Source organism: Xenopus laevis, chromosome 8S (genome assembly GCF_017654675.1).
Source record: "Xenopus laevis strain J_2021 chromosome 8S, Xenopus_laevis_v10.1, whole genome shotgun sequence".
Lineage (NCBI taxonomy): Eukaryota > Metazoa > Chordata > Amphibia > Anura > Pipidae > Xenopus > Xenopus laevis.
This window is the reverse complement of record NC_054386.1, coordinates 74280203-74304928: the sequence shown is the minus strand read 5'-3', so window position 1 is coordinate 74304928 and position 24726 is coordinate 74280203. Positions and strand designations below refer to the sequence as shown.

Below are 24726 nucleotides of genomic sequence, written 5' to 3'. Positions count from 1 at the left end.
GAATGTGAATAGCTATGATCCATATATCTTTGGCATTCATAAACTAATAAAAACCCTAAATTCTCTAGAATATATATGTATCTAAGCCTGCAGACGACAAGTAATCTCACCTTCCCCTGTTATCATTATGCACAACAGTATCAATTAATGAAATAAAATCAACCATTTACGTTTTTTATGCTATGAAATTACGAGGTACAAACATTCACACTGCAAAAATGCTCTTAAAACATACCAGGGAGTCTGCACACCACAATGTGACGCTATAAATGTTTAGAATGTTAATAATATTTATTTCACTTAATAACATTTCATGCAAACACAAATTCTACCACAGAATTCCCTGAATATCCTAGCAGTTTGCTGTTACTTTATAAATAGAAGATAATAATACCTTTTAATAATACCCTACCGACTCATCTTGTAACAAGGGTACAATAAAGAATCTCTAATGATTTTGTTGCTGTTCAGGCTTAGTTATTAACACTGGGCAGTAACCCATGGGAACCAATCATATGTTTGCTTTCATTGTTCTTATGGTCATGATAGCTAAAAACAGATAATCACTTATTGGTTGCTATGGGTTCCTGCCCAGTTGCAAATTTGTCCAGTTTTAAGGGGTTATTTAATAACTCTGAATGCAATAAATTGGACTATATTGCATATCTAGATGCAATGGGAGAAGTCCCAATGCTTTTTTGATGTGCGCTGGGTTTTTGGCAATACCCTGAAGTTTTCGGACAAAATTCTGAGTTTTCGGGGTGAAAAATCGGAGAAAATTTCTGATTTTTTCCCACAAACAAAATTTTCGGGAAAGTGTATTAATAAATAAGCCCAAAAAACCTGTGCGGATTTGGTGGGAGTTTTTTTCAGAAAATATTGAGATAAATTCAGACTTTGATAAATAACCCCTTAGTGTTGATAAATAAGCCATTTTAATCAATGGTCAACATTCATTAAAAGCTAAGTGGAAAAGGGTATAATTGATGTCTAAAGGGCAGAACACCTACTCATGGAAGCAGCTGGTAATTTAAGTATATATATATATTTTATACATGCTATATAAATCTAATTAGAAAATTCCATGGTATAAACACAATAAAGAATTCCATGTATATATATATATCTAATGCGTATTCTCCTTCTAATTATTTAACAGCCCAGATGTGAATACTGAATCTGATCTTATTAGCTGGTCTGATCTGGATACAAAGCAAAGTTCTGGAGGAATTAGGTAGGTGATATATAAAGGTCCACCTTAAAACTATGGAAGGATGAGTAATGTTTTATCTGTAACCTTGTTATTAGCTGGGGGGCCGGGGGGTCTTCCTGACCAAATTTCTTACTGCAAAGAGTTGCCTTAATTGTATGAAAATTATGATTCAGCTTCTGCTGAACCTTCTGAACAGCTATCTCTAATGTTAACTAAATAGGTTTTCTAGATTTATAACAAAAAGTGTCACATTTAAAAAATGCAAATTGAGTTGCACTGCTTAGAAATACAAAAATTACAGAGAACATATGTGTTATTTAAGGGGATGTTCACCGTCATTTTTTAGTAAATTATCAATGGGCTTGTTCTAAGCAACTTTTCTATTTCTCTATTGACATTTGCCTTTAGTCATTTATCCTTTGAGTGCACATGTGACTTGGAGTGCTGCTCTGATTTTCCTTTTTTGATCTTAGTTTTTCCTGCATAAGTAATGATGTGTTCTAATTGCTGTTCTAATTTTTTCTCACAATAACAAGTACATGCTTTAATAAACAGTAGCACAATAATAATGATTCAACAGGATAATACCATAATTAATATTAGCAACCGATCCATAGTTAGCTGATTACTTGCAATGGTTTAATAAACATTTTTTAAATAGATTTTTTAATAGGGACATTTTCTCATGGTACTAAAAAAAAATCCAGTATTTCCAGCTTAGTAACTTGGCTATTTAATATGGATTACTACACAAAGATAAACTTTATTACTTATATGTTATTATTAAATACCAGCAACAATTCCATCTGAGATCACTGCAGTGACTTTTTTTGCATTCATAAACCTGCAATAAAAACTCAAACCGTTAACTTCCACCCCCTGAATGTGCCATGTAAATATTTACAATATTTATACCTATTTCAGTTAACTTACATAAAAAAATAAGGGCTTAGAAGAAACAGACAAGACTAGTAAAACGCATGGCAACCTGGTAATATTGCATTTGAATTATCGGTATGGGGTCTGTTACTGAGACCTGAGGTTTTCTGGATAAGGAGTATTTTCTGATTTTGTAGCTACATAGTTACATAGTTAAATCAGGTTGAAAAAAGACAAAGTCCATCAAGTTTAACCCCTCCAAATGAAACACAGCAATCATACACTCACCCCTCCATACCTTCACATAAATTATACAGGTATGGGATCCGTTATCCAGAAACCTGTTATACAGAAAGTTCTGAATTAGGGAATGCCGTCTCCCATTCACTCCATTTCATCCAAATAATACAATTTTTTAAAAATGATTCCCTTTTTCTCTGTAATAACATAACAGTAGCCTGTACTGGATCCCAACTAAGATATAATGAATCCTTATCGGAAGCAAAACCGGCCTATTGGGTTTATTTAATGTTTACATGATTTTCTATAAGATTTAAGGTATGAAGATCCAAATTACAGAAAGATCCTTTATCCAGAAAGCCCCTGGTCCTGAGCATTCTGGATAATAGGTCCCATACCTGTATATACCCATATCTATACTAACTATAGAATTACATTTTAGTTTGACTCCTTGGGCTTCACTAAACAATGCAGAGTAGAGCAATCAACCTCCTTGTTCTTCCTACCCAATTGAAAGTGAATTCTAAGATGGCACAGATTCCAAGATGCCATGATGATAATGACATATACAGTAGATAAGTAGTGATGGTCGAATTTATTCGCCAGGCGCGAATTCGCGAAACCGCCATGGAAATTTGCAGTCGACAAAAAAATGGACATTTTTTTGGACGCCAGCGAAAAACTGACACAGGCGTAAAAAAAAAACGGATACCGGCGTCAAAAACGAGATGCAAATTTTTCACCGAAACGCCCCAAATTCACCCATCACTATAGATAAGCATAGGCAATATGTATTCTGTTTGTTTGGGGTTCTCAATCCAATTTTCACTACTCATTGTTTTGTGACCCTAAGGGCAATGACACATAGGATATGGCCCCACCCCTTATCTGGAAAAAACTGGTCTCAAGCACTTTAAGATAATTGATCCCATCGATACATGTAAAAATACATATAAAGAATATGTGTGTTGTCCATGTGATTATTTTCTCCTTTCTGTAAGGACTTTTACACTTATGGCACAGGGGGGTATATTATCTGTCAGCTTTGACAATGCAGTCTGTCATTTAGTTAAATCTGATTGTCACTAGCGATAATGACATATTTGAACAGAAAACATACAATTGAGTTTTTTTCTGCCCTAATTCCATTTAACTAAATTACAGTTCTGCATTGCCATTTTTTTGCCAGCTAAAATTGCCTCATGTGCCACAGGCTGAAAAGTCACAGGGGAGTGACCATTTAAAAGTTAATTTATTTCTGCTAAGAACCCATTAGTCCTGCGAGCATATTTGACATATTTTCAGTAATAGAGGATGTGCATCTCATGGCAGCCTGCCTATTTTGCATGTTTTTATTAATTAAATAATAGTATTTAAGAAAAAATAGGGTGTTTCCACTGTTGTTTATGTATCTGAGGCTAATGCCTTTATGTGGTTGGTGTAAAACCCTTTAATTATGCAAGTGTGGGAGGACTGAGTATACACCTTCAGGTTGCTATGATTTTACATCAAAGGTTTTCCTTCTTAAACTGAACTTATTTGGGAAGTTAAATAAAAATAGATAATGTCTGTTTATGTATACAAAAGTTTTGTTGTAGATTACAATTTATCTACAAAAAAGTACCACTACAAGTGAGCCAGTGTAATGTTTAAAGTAACATTTCGGGGGCATGCCCCTTCATCAGACATACTGTATGTAATTGTTTTTTATCAACTGTAGAAGGGTGTCAATCCCTTTTTATAAAATTGTATTAGCACTCATAATGTAATACAGGGTAAGGTATTTTGATGGTTGAAGTTAATGGACTTTTATGCCATATGCACAATTCATCTCTCATATAAATATTTGTTTAAAAAATATGTTCTGTGCCCCAAACCTATCAATATACACAGATTACAGTTACCCAATTAATATCTGTTACACCACAGTTCAAATGGTTTTACAATGCACAGGAAATAACCAGCAGATTATCTTTGCTTCCATGTCATTCACTCTAATACTGGCACACAGCTCTGTATCATACAACACCTGCAAATGCAAAAAGAAATCCATTATTTTTTATTTGAATACTCATTTTAATAAGAATTAGGTCCAGATGCTGCTTTGTATGGGGTCTGACTATCCCAAGCCTGAGCTGCAAACTCTTATGTTTCTGATTCTCTTGCATTTTGTGTCTTTATATTATTATAAACACACACAAATAATAAAATGTTATATAATTTATCTGGTGCTAAATAAACAATGGCAATATAAATATTGTGTATTAATAAAAATTGTCACTGCATAAAATATTATCATCAGTAGGGAAGGTTAATGGGTGGCAGAGGTAGATATTGTACTGTAACTTCCAATGCACATTTGTGGGCAGATTTCTTTGGTAACATATATTTTATTGAATTTTTGCATTTTACAATAGAGCAAAGGGAAAAACAAAAAGAGGAGGTGGAAAAAATTGAATAACAAATGTATGTTTAATTTAGTCTCAGGCATTATCTAATTATGGACAGAGAAGTTGTAAATAAATACACTTTGAAATGATAAGTAAATAGTACATTGAAAGGGGTTGTTCACTTTTGAGTTATTGAGCAGGTTTATAAAGGGTCAAAGTGAAAATTCGAATTTCGGAGAAAAAAAACTCAAATCAAATTCAATTCGAATTTGATCCTGATTTGTGTTTGCAGGTCAATCCCATTCATTCAAATTTAAAAAATTCGAATTTTTTCATAAATTTCAGTTGGTCGAATTGTGGTCGAATTTCGAGTTCATGGGAGTTTAATAAATATAAAGCGGAGTAATAAAAAGTCGCAATAACAATACATTTGTAGCCTTACAGAGCATTTGCTTTTTAGATGGGGTCAGTGACCCCAATTTGAAAGCTGGGAAGAGTCAGGAGAAAGAAAGGCAAATCATTCAAAAACTATAAAAAAAAATAATGAAGACCAATTGAAAAGTTGCTTAAAATTGGTCATTCTTTGCTACTAAATACTAAAAGTTTACTAAAGGTGAACCACCCCTTTAAAAGGTGTGATGAAATAGTCTATAGTCAAGACTATGAAATTTGTATTCCAAACTGGAATACTAAACTAAATGGCTGCCCAACCGGAAGGAGGGCATGTCCACTGGGACATTGCAAGCTAACATCTGGTCTAAAAGAGTTACACAGCCTGAAAGTCCCAGAAATATGCAGTAATGTACCTGGCATTCCACTATTTCTCCAACATAAAGGATAATGGTCTGGAAATACTGTAGCTTATAGAGTCAGTTGGGTGTACTGTATAATACCAGAATATTGCAAGCACAGATTTTGATCTCAGGAGCCGTTAAGAGATGGCCAATGTTACCCCTCCTATTACCTTTCTGATCTTGGAAGCAAAATAATTTGTGGGGTGGAGTAAAAAATGCAAGAACCTGTGTTATCTGTAGTCATTATAAATAGATTATAAATAGATTATAAAGAGAGAAACTGGAGGTGGAGTAATGGGCACTCCTTGATTGATAGAACATTTCTTTCACAGTTCATACTAAATTATTTACTATTTAGAGATTTATTAAGGGGTTATTTATTAAAGTCCATTGGACTTTTAAAGTGGAAAACCGGATTAAAAAGGACTCCATCTCAGACCTGTCAGTTCATGTAGAAGTCAATGGCAGATGTCCCGTTTACAATTGGAAGATATCCTGAACTGCACTGGCTTTCGTTAAATCATCCGAAGAATTTGTGTTTTTCAGGCGATAATCTAAAAATGTCTCAGTTTTCAGGAATTGAATCAGAAAAAAATTGTACGATTCAGATTTCTTAACGATTTTATAGAGTCTTTTCCTGCGTTTGGGAAAATATATTGATAAATAAGGTAAAAAAAAATTGCACAGGAGTTTGGTCGGAGTGGTTTTAAAAAAAATTTTGATAAATTTTCAAACTTTGATAAATAACCCCCCAAATGTTAGATCCAGTAGTAAGAGGAGTTTGTTGGTGCTGCAAAACATATTTTATTCATACCTCTTTGGAAATAAAATTGTATAATACTGCATCATAACTGTAAATATGTTGATAAATATTAATAGAAACACTCAAGAAAGCATGAAAATGTATTTAATACAATTTGTTGTTTTGTGAGTGAAAGACATTAACATATAACAAAGCCTAATTCAAGAGATTTCAGTTGTGGGAGTAGAGTTGCCTACAGTATTAGTCACACCCATAGCTCATGATATTTGCCTCAGGTAGGAATGAAATTATAAACTAGTTTAGTGAGAAGCAGAAGAGGTTTCATTTGGAAGGAGCGCAAGAAGCAGAGACTGCAGATAAAACACCGTAAGCTTTTATTCACAGGTTAAAAGATTTGAGAAGTGCTAGCATTAACATTAAAATTATTCTACAGTGGTAATGATAATATTAATAGAGTTTTCAAGATGAATGCTATTTCTGTTAAATAATAACTTACAAATTTGCATAATGTTTTTCATATAACTGATAACTGATTACGGGATCTACTGTAAGACTTTGCTATGTGGTTAGTATAGTACAGTTCTAAGGACACCTTCATTCCAGCACGGTGCCTCCTTTACCTAATACTGTAACTGCCCAGATCTTTCTGAATTCTGTGTATCAGCAAATATATATATTTTAAGGACAGCTTGCTTCTTGCTGTAAAACACAAGATTGATGTCTGATGGAGAATATAGCTAGTGCATCTGCTAAATTCAAATATATGTAGACTTGTTCTGTAGTTTTGAAAATTACATGGTTAATATGGTACTGTAGAGCAATATCTTCTCCCTCCCCCAGAAAAAAAAGATTCTAGCACTAAAATACAGAATAGACCTTACATCTTGAACTTGGATTGGACTGGCCAACCCCTGGATTTTTTTTGCAAGATTTGTAATCAGGTAAACATAAATTCTGATTATTCAGGGATGGCCCTAGCCGATGAGCTACATGAGGAATGCAATACTTTTAACAACCTTAAGGTCCTCCTCCCACTATTTTTAGCATAAGCTGTACAAAACTAAACCAAACCAGAAATCTGTTGAAAAGGTCAAATGCTAGAATTTCATGTTAATTATGCTTTGCTAGTGCCTTTTTACTAGTGTAATCTAGAATTTGCTCCTGAGGCTTCTAAATACAAATTCCCAAACTGGCCCTTTTATATATGTTATAGATGATATATACAACTGCTGTTAGTAAAAAATGGACATTTTGCACTTATAGGGGCAAATTCACTAAAGCACGAAGTGGCTAACGGTAGCGCAAATTCGCCGGCGTGACATCATTTTGTTACTTCGCCGATTTACTAACGGGCGCTGGCGTAAATTCGCTAGCGAAGTGGACCTACTCTAGCACTATTCGCACCCTTACACCAGGCGAAGTTGCGCTATGGCGAAGGGACGTAACTACGCTAATTCACTAACTTGCGGATTTTCATGAATGTTAACTCTTGCGTCAGACTTGTCTTCGCCAACTGAGACCAGGCGCAGTGCAATAGAGTAGATAGGGCTTGCTTCAAAAAAAGTTGACATTTTTTCTAAGTCCCAAAAAACGCTGGCATCTTTTCCTTTTTTAAGGGTGATAGGCTGAAAAAGATCGTACATTTTTTGGGGGGTGCCCTCCTTCCCCCCCTACATTTCCTAACCTATGGCACCTAAACTATACAGTGGGCACATGTATATGGCAATATAACAACTCTATTTTATTATATAAAGCTTTCCCAGCTTGTGTAGTGTAATGTATTTGGTGTTACACATACGTCCATTGTACTTTAACTTGGCACCGAATGCAAATTAGGCATCGCTAGCGTAACTTCGCTTTCCTTGATGAATTAACCCTAGCGCAACTTCGGATTTTAGTGAATTAGCAGCGCCCTGGCGAAACTTCGCCTGCGCAAGCGCAACTCCGCAGGTTAGTGAATTTGCCCCATAATCTGGAACAAACATGCTCAAATTGTCTGGTTAAAAAAAAAAGCTAAACCATGATAATGTGAAAATTTAGAAAAGCAAACATGGTTCTGTTAGCGAAAGTGTTAAAACTCAAGGTTTATTTGCATACCTCACATTTTTTGCCAATGACAAACTATGCAACAGTCTGAACTGTTATGAGTGATCAGAATATATGTGTTTACTAGTTTTGCTCTGCTTAGTCAATAGATGAGCATGCTATTAATTATTAGTACTGTTTTATAGTTCTACACGCACCCAGGAACCTTGTGTTCTTGTTCTTGTGTTATCCCCACAGCTTCAGCCAGCAATCACAATAAAAAGGCCTTTGTGTTATTTGTATCAGCTAAGGTGACACAGTTGTCTATGACTGCCAGCATTCACAGTCAGGTTAGCTTTTTCATCCTGTAAAGCAGGGGTCCCCAACCTTTTTTTACCCGTGAGCCACATTCAAATGTAAAAAAGTTGGGGAGCAACACAAACATGAAAAAGTCCATTGGGGTGCCAAATAAGGGCTGTGCTTGGCTGTATGGTAGCCCCTATGTGGACTAGCAGCCTACAAGAGGCTCTACTTTGCACTATGCTTAGTTTTTATGCAATTAAAATGTTCTTCCAAGCCTGGAATTCAAAAATAAGCTCCTGCTTTGAGGCCACTGGGAGCAACATCCAAGGGGTTGGGGAGCAACATCCAAGGGGTTGGGGAGCAACATCCAAGGGGTTGGAGAGCAACATGTTGCTCACAAGCTACTGGTTGGGGATCACTGCTGTAAAGTGATTTGGAGTATCGCAGGAAGACAAAAGTGTACCTTCTCTTCTAAAGAAGACACATGTGGAAACTAGAGTGTGCTCTCATAGAACTTGCCCTGCCTGTTCTTCAAGCTGAACAACATTTATAATGTAGAAAAGACTTTCAAAATGGCTTGTTCTTAAAGTATGCTGCATTTAGGCAATTTTGCATAGATCTTGACCTTCAATGCATACAATGCAATATTTTTAATAACTATACCTAATGATTCCTTTATTCTACCACTATGGGAGAATATTTATTTCATATTCCCGAATGATTATTGAGATTTAGAAATAACATGTTTCATTACTGAAACTCTTACCAGTGTGCTTTAAATCCCCTGTGTAATTTAGCAGCATTTATACCTTTATTCCTAAAAGGCATTTTTTTAAATGATGACATTTCCAAATGTTATCATTCAAATTGTCAATGGATTGACATTAAAGTATATGATGTTGCATGGATTTGCTGGCAATTGTACACCCTTCCTCTATTATAAAATTCTTTCGGAAAGAAATGTGTTGTGCATTTTTTTTTAAACAACCAGTTGCTGTTATTGATGCTCCACATGTCATAACGCCATGACCTGTTAGCTTGTTGCACTTTAAATCCTTTTAAGATTATGTGCAGGCCCATATGAAAGGTATTTGTGAAATGCAATGGACACTAAAAACAATTGTATTACCTTTAGGTAAATATTTCTGTGTTAAATGGATGTTATAAATTTTACCACTGTTCCTGTAGTTCTTAGCTTTATTGTGGTAAGGCTGGAGTTTATCTTCCTTTTATTTTCTTGCTCAACACCCTGATTATGTGACAGTTGTTGCACATTGTAGAAGTATAAAGTAATAGATGAGCATTGCTGTCTCTGCTACCTGCTTTCTTGTATTTGTGGACTTTTCAGTCCCAAATCTTCTTATTTGGGTTGGTTTGAATACTTTGTCTTCATTCACTTTCATTTATTGTCAACATAACTAGATTAAAAGGAAAATTGACTCATACAGATTAGCATGATGGCCTGATTCCCATTCCCATTAGTATTTCATTTTCTCTTGATGGCCCCAGTGTCTCGACTGAAAGATGCTTCTTTACTGGAAAGAGTACTGCATGGATCCAAGGGAAGGGGGCAGAGTGGTATCTCTTATATGCAGAAGGCGTTGCTATAGTCAAAAAGCAGTGCAACCTGCTTATCAGAGCTGAGTTCTATCCACAAGCTGCAGGCAGGTGTGATAGGCTCATCAACACTGCAGATCCTGGAAGAGGCTAGGTGTGGCATATATGGGTGTAATTTATATATATATATATATATGTATATACACACCTGACAGATGAGTAAAAAGAACAAATTACTCAACCAATGATAATGCTTTTGTAACCTAATATACTATGTAAGGATGCATGGCTCAAATTAGAGATTACTTGGGTGTCCACATAGGAACAATACCAAGGCTGATCTAAGGTACAGGTTTTTTGTGTTAAATTGCCTACATGACACCTGAACACATTAGTAAAGTGCATAAAATTAGCAATGCTATTTAAGAATGGGGGTTTATGTTTCATAGTTACAAGTCTTTATTTTTCTCTTCAGTGAAAAATCTATAATGGAGTCATCATTGATTTCAGCATCTCCTAACAGGTAAAATGATTTTTATTTAGTAAATGTCACCTTGGGCAGTTTGTCTGTTATATTTATCAAAACGTTCACAATGTGACAATGGGCCTATAATAATTTAAGATTGTAATTGATATCTAAGCATTAGAAGAGGTGCTTGTATCTGAATGTGGTGCAGTCTACTACTATAAGCCTGCTCAATCTCTTAAGGTGATGAAACCCTTCTGTCTGGACAGGGAATAACAGTACCTACTTGGTCCAGGAGTGAATGTTGTAAAATGGGTGATGTTCAGTCAAAATGTCCTTTCATGTTTAATGCACATTCGATATATCTCAGAACTCACAGCAGCACTGGATTCTGGCATAAAATAAAACCTGGTTAGGTAGGAGGATTTTCTCTCTGAACTCTGCAAGGATCTTGGCCTAAGAGTGCTCAGAAACAATAATGGTAAAAGGGTATTTGCACTTATTTGCTAGAGTGAATCACTGAAGCAGTGTCTGCAAAGGACTGGCTATAATCCAAAGCAGGTTCAAGCAACCAATATGATGCCAACTATGTCCCAACGGTAAAAGGGTGGTTTCTGGGTTTTGTAGTGAGTCACAAATAGTTTAAATGCATTCAAAAGGTTATTGTCACAGTACAGATAGCCAGTTCAGTGCTTATGGAAGTGGACTATTTAAAATGTCTTTAATGCTAAGACAGATGTTAACTTTAATAAAACCACTGCTAATATATCAGGGACATGAGGGATAGGTCTAAAACACACACATACCCATAATGTGTATAACCAGGGAAAATAGACTTGCCTTAACTCTCACTCTGCTATAGAGTTCCATAGTCTCCAAGACAGCTACTTTAAATGCACCCCCAATTAAAGTCCTCATGGTTTGGTCAAATAATTTCTGTAAACTAATCTCAATCCAGGTTGCAGTAGCAGCCTATGAAGAGCCCCTAGAAGGCCCAAAATGCGTAAGGCTTTTCTGCACTAATATAACTTTTGCAGTATCAGCTCACAAATACTCTACTCTGCTTTAATTTCCTCTTATGTATGAGAGGGACCAGTACATACAATTATACGACTCTTTCTGCTTTGCAAACCTTAAAAATGTTTTACTATAATAACATAGTGAAGTATATTACCTCTGAAATGACTATAGCTCATATAGTTGTGGCCATGAATTTACACTTTTTAATAACTGTGGTTTTGAATTTATATATCTGATTGAATTAGAAGGAAACTATAGGGTTTATAGTTAGCTTTACATTCACTTTAGTTATGAAAGTTATCTATTAAACATGCATGACCCCAGGGCCTTATAAGTATAAAAATATAAAAAAATAATTGTGCAGCTAATTACTATGGCAGGTTTATTCCCGATAACTGCACAGCACACCCTGTAATTACCCTCTGCATAGGTCAAGATGTAGTTACAGGACCCTGTAAAGCCACATTAAATTTGTGGTTAATGGATTAGTTACTGTACCTGCCAGCTTCACCCTTTTGTTTTTGCATATGCTTGCCAAAATCAGAGATGAGCAAACAAATATGTACATTGTTATTGGCTCAATGCAAAGTACACTGAATTTCATTTTGGAATAGCTTTCTAAAAGTAATTCTTCTAATTACACAAGAACAGTGCAAAGAGTGGTGTAAAATAGTAATGAGCAAATCTGTCCTGTTTCGCAAAACTACAAGAAAATTTGCGAAACTGAAAAATTTGTGAAACTGAAAAATTCGCAAAACACATTAAAGCCTATGGGCAACAATTTTGTAGCAAAATATATTACAGTCGATGAGCGTTTTTTTTTGTCTACCATGACTATTTTGTTTATCATGAGTATTTTGTCTACCACACAACATTTGTTGATGCAACTGACCTTGTGGTACATTTTTGGCGATGTTCCGCAAAACTCCGAAATTTTCCGTAAACCCATACATACCCTTAGCAAACATTTCGATATTTGCTTTTTGTATTCTATATGCGGCAGACTGGTCAAAATGTAATGCTGTTGTTACAGCATTTTTAGCCAATCTTAACCAGTGTTATGATAATTAACTGCTTTCTATGGACTTCCTACACAACAATAAATATAAATATAACTTTTGTTTATAGACTTGTCTCACAGTCAGGAAGTAGAAGTTCCACCACAATAACCAGAGAAACACGTTATGAAAACTCAAGTGGTTCTGACAGAAGCAGCTCTCCAAGGTAAATTTTTAAGGGGGGTGGTTTATACTGTACGTGAATAAGGCAGTTGCCCACAGGAACAAATTAGAATTTTGTTTTAAATTTCTAACCAGATTTATCAACGGGAGACAATACTTTCACCCAAGTAAAAAAAGTGTTCCATAAAAGAAAGCCATCACAATAACATAATATTGTACATGTAGTAACAATCATTTTAGACTTTGTACTTAGTACTGCAATAGCCTATAAACAACTTAAACTTTAGGTGGAGAGCGCTTTTTCTTCTATGATTTATTTCAGCTGGAAGAGAAGTGACTGAAACTGCTCTGCTGCCTCACATTGACCTTAGTGGATGATGTCAGGGATGAATTAGGGCACATCTCTTCCAGCTAAAATACACTAGTAGACAATATGTCCCATGTGTAAGGTCTGATTTACCTGCATACACTTTGGTAAATTGAAGATTATTGAAGATCAAGATCTTCAAGTTTATTAAAGATTTTTCAACCCATCTTGCTTGTACAACTCCTGATGAACTAAACAACATTTGTGTCAAATGGGTTGTGTTTGAAAAGTTTTAATGATTCATATCTGACAGGCATTTAAAGGATGGGGAGATACCAGTTATTAGACTGGAATTTTAGAACAGGCTTTTGCCTGCCAATGCCTTTCAGTGCTACACATTTTTTAGGCAGAAAGGCTACACCTGCCACATTCTTTAACATAACATGAAACTTATTTATGTTTTAGGCCTACTCCAGGTGCCAGGGATAATACTACTACTACAGTTACTGAATCCAAGTACTCAGTACCCGACACATTGTATGACACTACAAATGGTAACAGGTAAATTCATCACCAGAGGAAAAAAAAAGTCTATAAAACTGGTAACTGTAATGAACAACATAAGCCTTTTCCATGAATTATAATGGATCTTTAACCATGTTTGAAGCAATACAGAAATGCTGCCATCCTTTTTTTTCTTTTCTTGTATATTACAGCCTCTAATATTGACTATGAATAATAATAAATATTGGAAAATCCTGTCCTAGTTGCTAAACTTACTATTTTACATTTGACCAGATATATCAATGTGCAAGAATTGAAAAACAGTCATAAATAGAATTCCATTTTATATCAAGGCAGACTAGTCTGTTAGGATAAGCTGGAATTTCACTATGGGCCCCAGTCATAGTGGATCATTCCTTCCCTTCTAATAATTTTGTTTTCATTGTGACTTATCCCCATACAGTACCTCACCTCATTACATTTCAATTTATATTGGCTATACAGTAGTTCTGCCATAGTGTTGCCCAGTCACTCATCATGGGTATGAACTTGCTTCTACATCAGTAATTCAATAAACTCTACTGAGTATTTGCAAATGGCAAAACAGTGCTGAAAAAGGGTAATTTTTTCTGTGATTCAGTAGATATTCTAAGAAAACATATCTGAAATGGGAGTTGTCAGTCCCCAAGTCAAGTGCCTTAGGCCTTTTAAAAGGTGATTGGCTCTTATGTTTTTTTTATCACAGATGGATTTTCAACATTCCCAACATACTTTACACTGGTGTGGTCATACAGTTATTTCTCCTCCAAACTAGTTGATCTAGTTCACCGAATCAGGAAATACTACTAAACATAATACAAAGATTTAAGCAATACTACAACATTTCACATAAATTTCTCTTACATGTCACTTCAATCTCATCAAAAGGTTTGATTGAGTAAAGATTATAAATTTTATTTTTTCAGCTATGTGCAAAATTACAAAAAATCTAATTAGAGATGTGTTGCAATTATGCAAAACATTTTCCTGTGCAATTTTGTGATAAAATGTAAATGTTAGACAGAATTATTTTTGGTTCCACTCAATGATGAAGTGCTCAGGCCCTGAAATCCTTCCTTTCGGATCAGGTGCCAAACAGTGTATTACCCAACCTGCCAAGGGTCAAGAAAATCACATACAGTCGAAATGACTGTTGCACACTGACAGAGTGAATCATCTTCTAAGTTGTGCAATTTTATTGGCTCAAAACAAAGTAGACAAAAGGCAAAGTTTCAGGCCTCACAGGGCCCTTCAAGCCAAGAATTATTTTTGGTGTCATGTTGGTTAAATTCCATTAGGAAATCCCTTATAATTGCACAATTATCTATGCAAGCATCAAGGCTCTGATTATACTGCATATTTATTGCTACAGTTTTCTGCCTTTTGACTTGCAAGTGATTTGGGCTGCTTTATAAGTGAAAATACAATTGTTCTAGCAATAAGGCAGCTAATATTTTTAAATCAACAGTTTAAAATAACTGTTTATTTTTTTATAATCCATTTTTTTTATAATCCAACAGAGTGGAACATATTTTTGCCAATTGCATTTTCTATCCAAGCATAGACAATATAATATGTCTATGCTAAAACAATTTGCTTTGTTAAAAGCAAAATTAAAGGTTTTCTTTTATAGTTACAGCTCCCGCACCACAGTTACTACAACTCATTCTACAGAACCTTCTTACACTGAATATGTAGAAGGAAATGATTCCAGGTCCACAAGGTAAGCGGAATCAGACACTTCAGTGTGTTCTTAATCTGAAGAAAACTTCTGTAAAATGTCTGTATTTTTCTTGAATTAAAGTTTTATTTGTATACAGCCCGCCATCAGAGGGGGACAGGGGGGAGAGTTTTAGGGGGCCCTGAGGGTAAGGGGGGCCCGGCCACGCCACACTTACTTGATTAGCCGGGCCCCCCTGCTTTCTGAGAGCTGCTGAATTCGGGAAGGCATGGACGTTTAAGGGGCCCTGGCCACCAATTTTCTTAAAATGGGGGGGTGGCCTGGCCACCAATTTTTTTTTCTCATGTGGGGTCCTAGTCACCAATATTTTTTAATGGAGGGCCCTGACATAAAAACAAATGTTTTTTTTATGGGGGGCCCTGACCACCAATATGTTTTTATTTTTATTAACATGTGGGAACCCTAACCACCAATATTTTTTTTGTTTTTTTACTGTGTGGTGGGGAGGGCGGACCTGTAGGTGGGGCTTGCAGGGGGCGCAGCCCAGGAAATTTTGTGCCCTGCGATTTCTGATGGCGGTCCTGTTGGTATATATTGGAATTTCTACTCTACCTATACCTATTGCACCCTCGACTTTCAGAATGATCTCACGCTATTGTTTTTATACCTCCATACAATCACTTAAATGATGCTAAGATACTTCACTTCAGGATACCAATTATATTTCCTGCTTTTCAAAAATGCAGTTCTTCCTAACGATGTAGCTGAAGTACCAAATATACATTTAAGGGTAGATTTATCAAAGTGCAATTTTAGAGCTCACCACAGAAAAACTCACCCTCTTTCTATTCATTGCTATGGGAATTTTAGAATCTTTTTAAAATGGTGAACTCTAACTTTCACCCATTGATCAATGCACTTATAAAAATCCCCTACGGGTGAATAGAAATTGGGTGAGCTCTAAAATCACACTTTGATAAATCTGCCCCTTAATGTTCAGGTTTTGTTTATAAAAGGTTAACGCCAATAGTAAACGTGTTGTTTAGGTCACTGCCAACTAATTGTAGCAGTGGTTAATACACTGTGTGCCATTACCCAATGAAATGGTCAGGGCAATTTGCAGCACATTTCAAGTAGCAGCTTGTAATTCTCACTCAAATGGAACTATAGCTAACCTTTTCTGTAACCAGTGATGTTTTCAAAATGCAAGGTAAAAGCAACATGATCATAAGAACCTTTCAATTACTGAATACATTCAGACATGACCTAATTGCAGCAATGGACTTTGGTGTTAAATATCCCTTCCTACTTTGCTTTCAGCCTCCTCCCCTGCAATATATTTCTATGTCAGGATATATAAGACTGTTGCTTAATGGAGTAGACTAGAAATAATGTATGTGACAGATTAATGTTGGTGCAAATATAATTACCAATCCACTATAAGATTACTTTTCATTGACGTCCGTAACTTCCTGAGTTATGTGTGTTTAAATATTCACTAATAAATGGGGTTATAAAGTTATGAACAAGCCATAATATTGTGAAAAAAGGTTCCCTTTAAAATAAAAGTATTCAATATAAAGAAATACTGATTTTTGCATTTTGTTTTATCCAACTAGCAATAAAGGAGTTCTCTTCGTAAAGGAATATGTTAACACAAGTGGGAGTCTCAAATCTCCAACAAACTCTGGGTAAGGCTAAACACATTCACAGATACCTGTTATTTAAATATGCTTATTTGCTTTAGATTTGTCTAAAAGAGTAACAAATGCCTTAGTTCCCTTAAATATTCAGCCTCAACCTCAAGGCATACAGGTTCCAGGGGGAGTTCTAGCAACCTTGGAAGGACACGTATCTAGGGTTGCAACCTATCTGGGTTTTGGAAGGGCTGCCCAGGTAAAAACTGCCTGTGCGGATATTCAAATCAGGAAATCTGGACATGACATTGCACTTAGCCAATCGCTGATCACCATGTCATCAGCCCTGCCCCTGATGTCACCCCCCAACGGGGTCATCAGTTCCACCCCAGACATCACCTGCCCCAGTGTACCTGAGATGAATATGGGTGTCTTTAATTCAAATGTGGCTTAAATGATGATGGGGCACATTTACTAAGCTCGAGTGAAGGATTAGAATGAAAAAAACTTCGAATTTCGAAGTCTTTTTTTGGCTACTTCGACCATCGAATTGGCTAATTTGACCTTCAACTACGACTTCGACTCGAACGTTTCGAACTAAAAATCGTTCGACTATTCGATAGTCGAAGTACTGTCTCTTTAAAAAAAACTTCGACTACCTACTTTGCCACCTAAAACCAACCGAGCACCAATGTTAGCCTATGGGGACCTTCCCCATAAGCTTTCTAAGCAATTTCTTCGATTCGAAGGATTTAATCGTTCGATCGAACGATTTTTCCTTCGATCGTTCGACTGAAGTAAATGCGGTAAATCCTTTGACTTCGATATTCTAGGTTGAAGGATTTTACTTCAATGGTCGAATATCGAGCGTTAATTAACCCTCGATATTCAACCCTTAGTTAATGTGCCCCTAAGTGTTTTTAACGAAAGTTGTAAGGCTGTGGATACAATAAACTCTTCACTTTGTATTTATCTGCCTGGTGGAAGATTGCCTTCATTGAGTGCCTGCTCTTTTGTGGCTTAAAACAAAGTCCAGGTCCTTTAGCCTGTTTTGACAATGAATACTTACCTTTTCCACATTTACATGCTCTCCCCATGCAAAAACCAGAAGTGTAGACAAGGGTTGAAATAGAGCTCTCCACTGTTTACCAAAGAGAATGTTTTAAGCTCTACTTGCAAAGGCAGGTAACCTCAGTATTAACTCTTCTTATTGTTTTCCCTTTAACAGAAGCCTACCATATTTTGCCGAAGACTTAGAGAAATCCTACAGCAGCTCAAGTTACCTTTACAACAGTGCACCAAAAAGGTATGAAATAAAATGACACTGCAATGCCTGTAAAAACAAATATACTACAACGTTCATCTAAAAACACTAGGATAAGGGCCTATATGACATGAGGCATTCAGACACCCTAAGAGAGAGGCCTCAAAAACAGAGCAAAATGAATGGCATGGCAATCAACCAATTGGTGATTGCCCCATCATAACCTCGCCATCACAGGCACACCCCCGAACTGGCACCCATGATGTCATATGCTCATCCCAATATCACCGGGACTGCCCCTGGGCACAAGTGCACCAATGGACACAAGAGCATGTTCCTTACTGCTCACGCTAAGAGCTTGCAGCTCCCTTTATGCTTCAAAGGCCACACCTAATTCAAAGCTCAGTCCGCAGGTCTCTGAAATCCGAGGCCTTCGACTATTTGCACAATGCTATGCAGCTGGATCGACTGCACCCTTTATTTGCACTTTGGCCACATATACTGCATATATATAATATAAAAGTCTCCATACAAGACTGATTAGTAATTGCAGTATAATGACTTGCAACAACCTCTAACGAATATAAGGAAACGTAACTTTTTATAGACACAAGTAATGAAATACTACATTTTGTTTCACAGTTCTGATGGAGGACCTTGTACTTACTGCGGCCGTGAAATCATAGACTGCGCAAAAATCATTCTAGACCACCTTAATATTTACTGCCATGAGTACTGCTTTAAGGTAAATATTTTTTCTTACTACAAAAGCTCTTCTTCTTAATAATACAGAAAATATTGGGCATCCATTCTGCAAAAACATAGCACATCATTTTTAACACATGCAGAAATATTAACAGTTTTTCTAGACATAAACTATGAGGCCAGCAATATGTATTGTGGTTAAAAATACAATGGTTAAATTCTTCTTTTCCCCTGGTACTCCTAATTACAGATACACCAGCAAGCATGGAAGAGCTAGAGATTTTTATTATTTTATTAATTGTATGACACAATAGTAGCTGTTTTAGCTCTGGGCTCTAACTCATTGATTACATATCTCTGTAGTGTGGAATTTGTAACAAGCCAATGGGAGATTTGATCGATAGCCTATTTATTCACCGGGATGTGGTGCACTGTGAGAGCTGCTATGAAAAGCTTTTTTAGGTGAGTAAAAAATAGCTAAAACAATATTAGAATGTGCACTTTAATACAGGCATCAAATCAGTTTTTTAAAGAGTCTGAGACCTGGATTTTCCTGATAGGGGGTCTTTCTGTAATATGGAACACTATGCTTAAAATCTGCTAAAATAAACAAATGTAATAATACAGTGTAAACATGATTGACTTAATAGGTCCCACCAGACTTGCCCCCCCGATAGATATTTGGCTGAAAATTGACCAGATACCTATTGGGCAGGATTGAGAATCCCATCAGACGAGGAACACACTGGAGTGCTGATTCAATGTGTGCCTGACGGCCTGCATAGGCTCTCAGGGGCAAATGTTTACAGCAGCTGATTTGTCCTAGCACGTAAGTGGCCAAATCAGGCAAAAAATTAACTTGCCAATCAAGTGACTCTAAGGGACCTATTTATGAAACCTCAATTTTTTAGAGGGAAAAAAAGCTCAAATTTTTAGAGATTTATTATGCTTTAAAGCTGTCAAAAATTAGAATCCGAATATACTCCAAATAAAACCTGTCGGAATCATGTAAAAGTCAATGGCAGATGGTCCCTTTAACAAATGGAACATGTTTTTTTTACCTTCAGAATTCTCAATAGTTTCGGCTGTTTGCATTGGTTTTCATTCAATAATTTCGTGTTTTCAGGGCAACATGTGACAATTCAAAAAAAGTTGCATGACACTAATTGATGATCAATTTTGTTGTGACTTTTTGTTGCACAGATTTGTTATCTAAGAAGAATTATTATTTAAGAAGTTTTATTGTTAAATTAAGGTGATTCGGGTTTGGGAGTTTGGTCAATTTTTTTTTAATAAAGTAAGAAAAATTTAAGTTTTAGTTAATAACCCTCTTAAAGTATATGGTCAGCTTTAAAGGGGATATAAAGTCAAATAGTAAAATTACTTTAACAGGTCCACTGACTAAAAATAAATCTTCAATTTGCTTTAATTAAAAAATCTATTAGTTTTCATAAACATCTTCTGTGCTCCAGCATCCCTTCTCTCCATGCGCACGGACATCAGCCTGCATGAGTATATTGAAGATAGGTTTATATTTAGGCAGTGGACCCCTTAAAGGAATTTCATTTTTTGACTTTACATCCCCTTTAATTTCCAACTGAGAATGCATGTGTTATTTGGCCAGGTGGCTTTTATGGAACCATATAGAGATCCCAGCACCCTCCAAATTTGTTTATTCCCTCTAACCCTACCTCTGGATGTATGACTCCAAGGACTGTTGGACCTTATCTTCTTTATGTCCCACTGTGTTCAGGGTAGGGTGATGGAATACTTTCATACTATTAGTATAACACCATGATGTATGTATGTTTCAATTTATGTTTGACAGACCTGGTTTAAATGTCCCATATAAAGTCAATTTTACACTGACCAACCCTATCAGATCAAACTAAGAAATATATCATTTGTTTTTTTTATAAATATATGCTTATTTCTCAGATTTTTACTAATGTACCTACAGTATATGGATTACTAGTGCAAACATTTGGTAATTTGTACCGACCAACAATTATAGACATTCCAAACTGCACTCTAAATCCTCTGAATGCATTCTCGAAAGGCACCATGAAGAAATTACAGAGCTGTTAAATTCATAAATTATTTAACCTTTCCCATACAAATGTGCTCATGTATTTTATTCATATTTATATTTCAGATCACCGGACTGAAGAGCAGGAAAATGCCAAAGCCTACCTTGCCTCTCATGGTTTTTACACATAAAAAAGTATTGATATTGTATATAATTATAATAATACTGTGATGCTTAGAGGGTCTCAAATGCACATTGTGAGTTTGTTCTCTTTTAAACAGTTTCAAAGGCCATAAAAATGCCCTTATCACCTTATATAAACCAACAATTCCCACAATGGCATGGCTGCTGCTGTTCAAAAAGAACAGAGCGTCTACATGGTCTACAATTTTATGGTAAATTTAAAGAGCCTTTAAAGCAATCAGAACTCATCATCTATGGTGCTAATGAATACAATATCAATGTCTTGATAGAACAGAATGCTTACCATGGCCCGTAATGAGAAAATATACCTTATTTATAAATATAGTAATCTACTTTCTCACAATAAGACTTTTTTTCTACGGATTAAACAAATATGAATCAAGGGCAGTTCTTACTTATATGATATATACAGTATTCCTTCTATTAAGTTTAACCTAATTAGACTAGAAAAAAATAAACTGGACTATAGATATATTTTTGAACAGTGTATTACATTCAATTACATGACCTATATGCAACTTCCTATTTCCCCTTTTATCTCCATATTCACTTACTTGTATATTATAGCACTGTGTAAAAGTAGCGCTATATAAATGAAAATATACATACCAACATATTAAAGCCTAGTCATCCTTCATTTAACAAGCAGTTTAGAGATCTTTAGGGGCAGATTCAAGTGGGAGATTGGCGTTTCCCATAGAAAAACTCACCACTTTCTATTAGTTTAGGATTTTTAAAAGTGTATTTATCAAATTGTGAACTCCCCCTTAAAAATCCTATAGGAATTAAATCTTAAAAATTGCTTACTCTGCCCCTATGTAAGTTTATTTAATATATAAATTAAACTGCTTAATTTTATAAATAAATGCATGGAAACATTACATACATTCAGTACCATTATTGAAATTTCCAGTTATATCAGCTAACCTTGGTTGTAAATATTCATGAAATATTTTATCATAACCTTGTTATAAAGCATGTGCCAGGCTGGTGATATAGTATAGAATTATACCATTATTATAATAAATTACAATATTACCAATATGGGATACAGAGGGAGATATGTATGAGTCTCCAAGTTTTAATCAGATATTTATTTATACCCCTAATTATTTTTGTTTAAAACGTCTCACAGGAATTCTGTAAAAAGCATAAGAAAACATAACTGTGAATTTGCCAATTAATTACCTTGTTATTAAATTGGGAAGCTGGTGAACAATAAATAGTTTTAATGCTTTGCAAATTATTAAAAAATAATTTTGTGATTAACTGATTAATGGCCCCCATTAATTTTGGTTTTCTTGACACTGTATATACTTATATGAATACGCTATAGAAGTTAAGCTTAAGCAATCTGTGACTCCCTACAGGTTGGTCGAACCCAAACTCATCACATGCCTGTTGCAACTCAAAGTTTACTATGAGGGCAGTAACCTTTAGTGTAACTTCCCCCTAATAGTATATAATAATTCAAGCATATGAATTACTTTCATGTTCCTCTATTTTAATTCATTCTATATCATGCCAACCCTTCTGTTTTATAAGGCTAACACTGCAAATTTTATTTCTCAGAACATTTGGGTTTATTGAGCATACAAGCATTCTTTTACTTTCCTATAACTCATATTAGAAAAGTTGAGCGTGATTTATAAGAAAAACAAAAATGGAAACCAGTTGCAAATTGCCTTAGAATTCTGTCCTCTACTTGTTACTTAGTACGTAGATTAGGACATTCTGTACCCAATGGCAAAGGGTTCTAGCTTCTGTCACCTTAAATGTGTATGACCAGTTTAGATCTTTGAAAACGACATATCACAGTCAACCATTTCACTTGCACACTAAGGGGGGGTTATTTATCAAAATCTGAATTTATAGAATAAAAAAGTCTGACCAAACTAGAGTCCAGTATTTGATCTTATTTATTCTTTAAAAAGCACAATTTAATCGAATAGGGGGATGGTTTTACCCGAATCATTCGATTTTTTTTCTGTTTTTTTCCCAAAAAGTCTGAATTTCTTGGAATCGTCAGGTTTTTGGGCTAATTCTAGCACAGAAACTTCCAAATTGTATAGGGACCTCTGCCATTGATTTATATACAACCTCGACAGGTCTGAGATGCTGGATTTTTGGATTCTGACTTTTTGCATCCTCGGGGTATAATAGATCTTGAAAAATTCAAGGTTTTTTTCCCACTAAAAATTTGGATTTTATAGTAATTTTTCAGACTTTAATAAATAACCCCCAAACTGTTGAGAGACTACAGTATCTGGCACCCATATTAATAGCATGGCAGTGAAAGGTGAAGTGAAATTCACCAGTTAAAAAAATCACGAAAAATGTCTAAAACGTTCTGGGCAACTTACATCAAGACTTTTCTTCCAAAAATAAAGAAATGTACAATCAGCTAACAATATAATTTTGTTCAAAACATTGACAAAAGAAGCAAAGTTGTCCAGGTCTAATAATAAATAGCAACAAATCAACAGTTACAATTTACTAGTGTAGTTCAAATAATCATAGCAAAGATGTGATGGGTTGCCCATGTTCCTACATTCACACCTACATTAATAATTGACATTTTATTTCAAAAACATTTGTGTAATAAAACAATTAATACAAAAAAAACCTGTTTAGTTCTTGTATAAAATTGCACTACCTAATGGATGCACATTCCATAATATTGACTTATAAGTCATTAACTAGGAGCCATAGGGAAATATACTTTTATATTACTAAGTAAGTCAATAGGTAAATATAATTTTTAAAAGGATATACTTACTATTCTGCTTTACATTTGTTATCCTTATTCATTATCTATATGTCTGTAATGTTAAATATCACAAAATAAATATTCTTATAAGTGACATTTTATTATGTATGTGCTAAGTGATTTGTCAAAGCATGGGAGATAAGTATGAACACTACAATATACAATTGCATATATTGCTGGGTTATTCCACTGATCTGCTTTTAACTTACTGTTGAACAACTTGCATCATTATTATTGTAGAAACAGGTTTATATCAGTCATGCTTTGTTCCTAAACTATCTAGACAACATGCATTGAAGTTCTAATAGTAATAAATGTAAGAGGAAGAACACACAATCTTAAATAGAGCACATAATGGGTTAATTTCTCATATAGACCTTACTTCTACCAAGTCTACTAAAACATTAAATAAACCCAACAGAATTGTTTTGCCTCCAGTAAGGATTTATGATAACTTAGTTAGACTCAAGAACAAGGTACTGTTTTATTACTATAAAAAAAAATTTAATTATTAAATGTTGTGCCGGTACACTAATTTTTTTGGGAGGAAATTAGCTATGGTAGGCAGGTAAGCGTATGGTCACGAGCATAAAGACAGGGGCACCGGAACTTCAGACAAGAACACAGGTTTATTTTGGCAATCTCTTCCCAACATAAAGTCACAGGAACACAGTTCATTAACGTTTCAACAGCACGCATTCACAACTTTACCCCACTATGTGGTTCTCACCATACAAGGTGCTTACACACTTTGG

At 35.3% G+C, this 24726-nt stretch overlaps 1 protein-coding gene across 14 annotated transcripts in view; it reads left to right on the top strand.

Moving 5' to 3' along the window:
* Nucleotides 1-24065, top strand: part of znf185.S (zinc finger protein 185 with LIM domain S homeolog) — an 89061-nt gene extending 64996 nt beyond the window's left edge. For 10 of the 14 annotated variants that reach the window (XM_041575048.1, XM_018233088.2, XM_018233085.2 and 7 more), the window contains 10 exons: nt 1160-1234; nt 10640-10687; nt 12779-12874; nt 13604-13699; nt 15315-15404; nt 16982-17053; nt 18228-18305; nt 18906-19008; nt 19332-19430; nt 21124-24065. In XM_041575048.1, coding sequence (XP_041430982.1) covers nt 1160-1234; nt 10640-10687; nt 12779-12874; nt 13604-13699; nt 15315-15404; nt 16982-17053; nt 18228-18305; nt 18906-19008; nt 19332-19430 — 757 coding nt within the window. In that variant the 3' untranslated portion in view covers nt 21124-24065. The remainder of the gene's footprint in view (nt 1-1159; nt 1235-10639; nt 10688-12778; nt 12875-13603; nt 13700-15314; nt 15405-16981; nt 17054-18227; nt 18306-18905; nt 19009-19331; nt 19431-21123) is intronic. The other 4 variants (XM_018233092.2, XM_018233086.2, XM_018233097.2 and 1 more) reach the window with 2 other exon arrangements.
* Nucleotides 24066-24726: the final 661 nt, after the last annotated feature.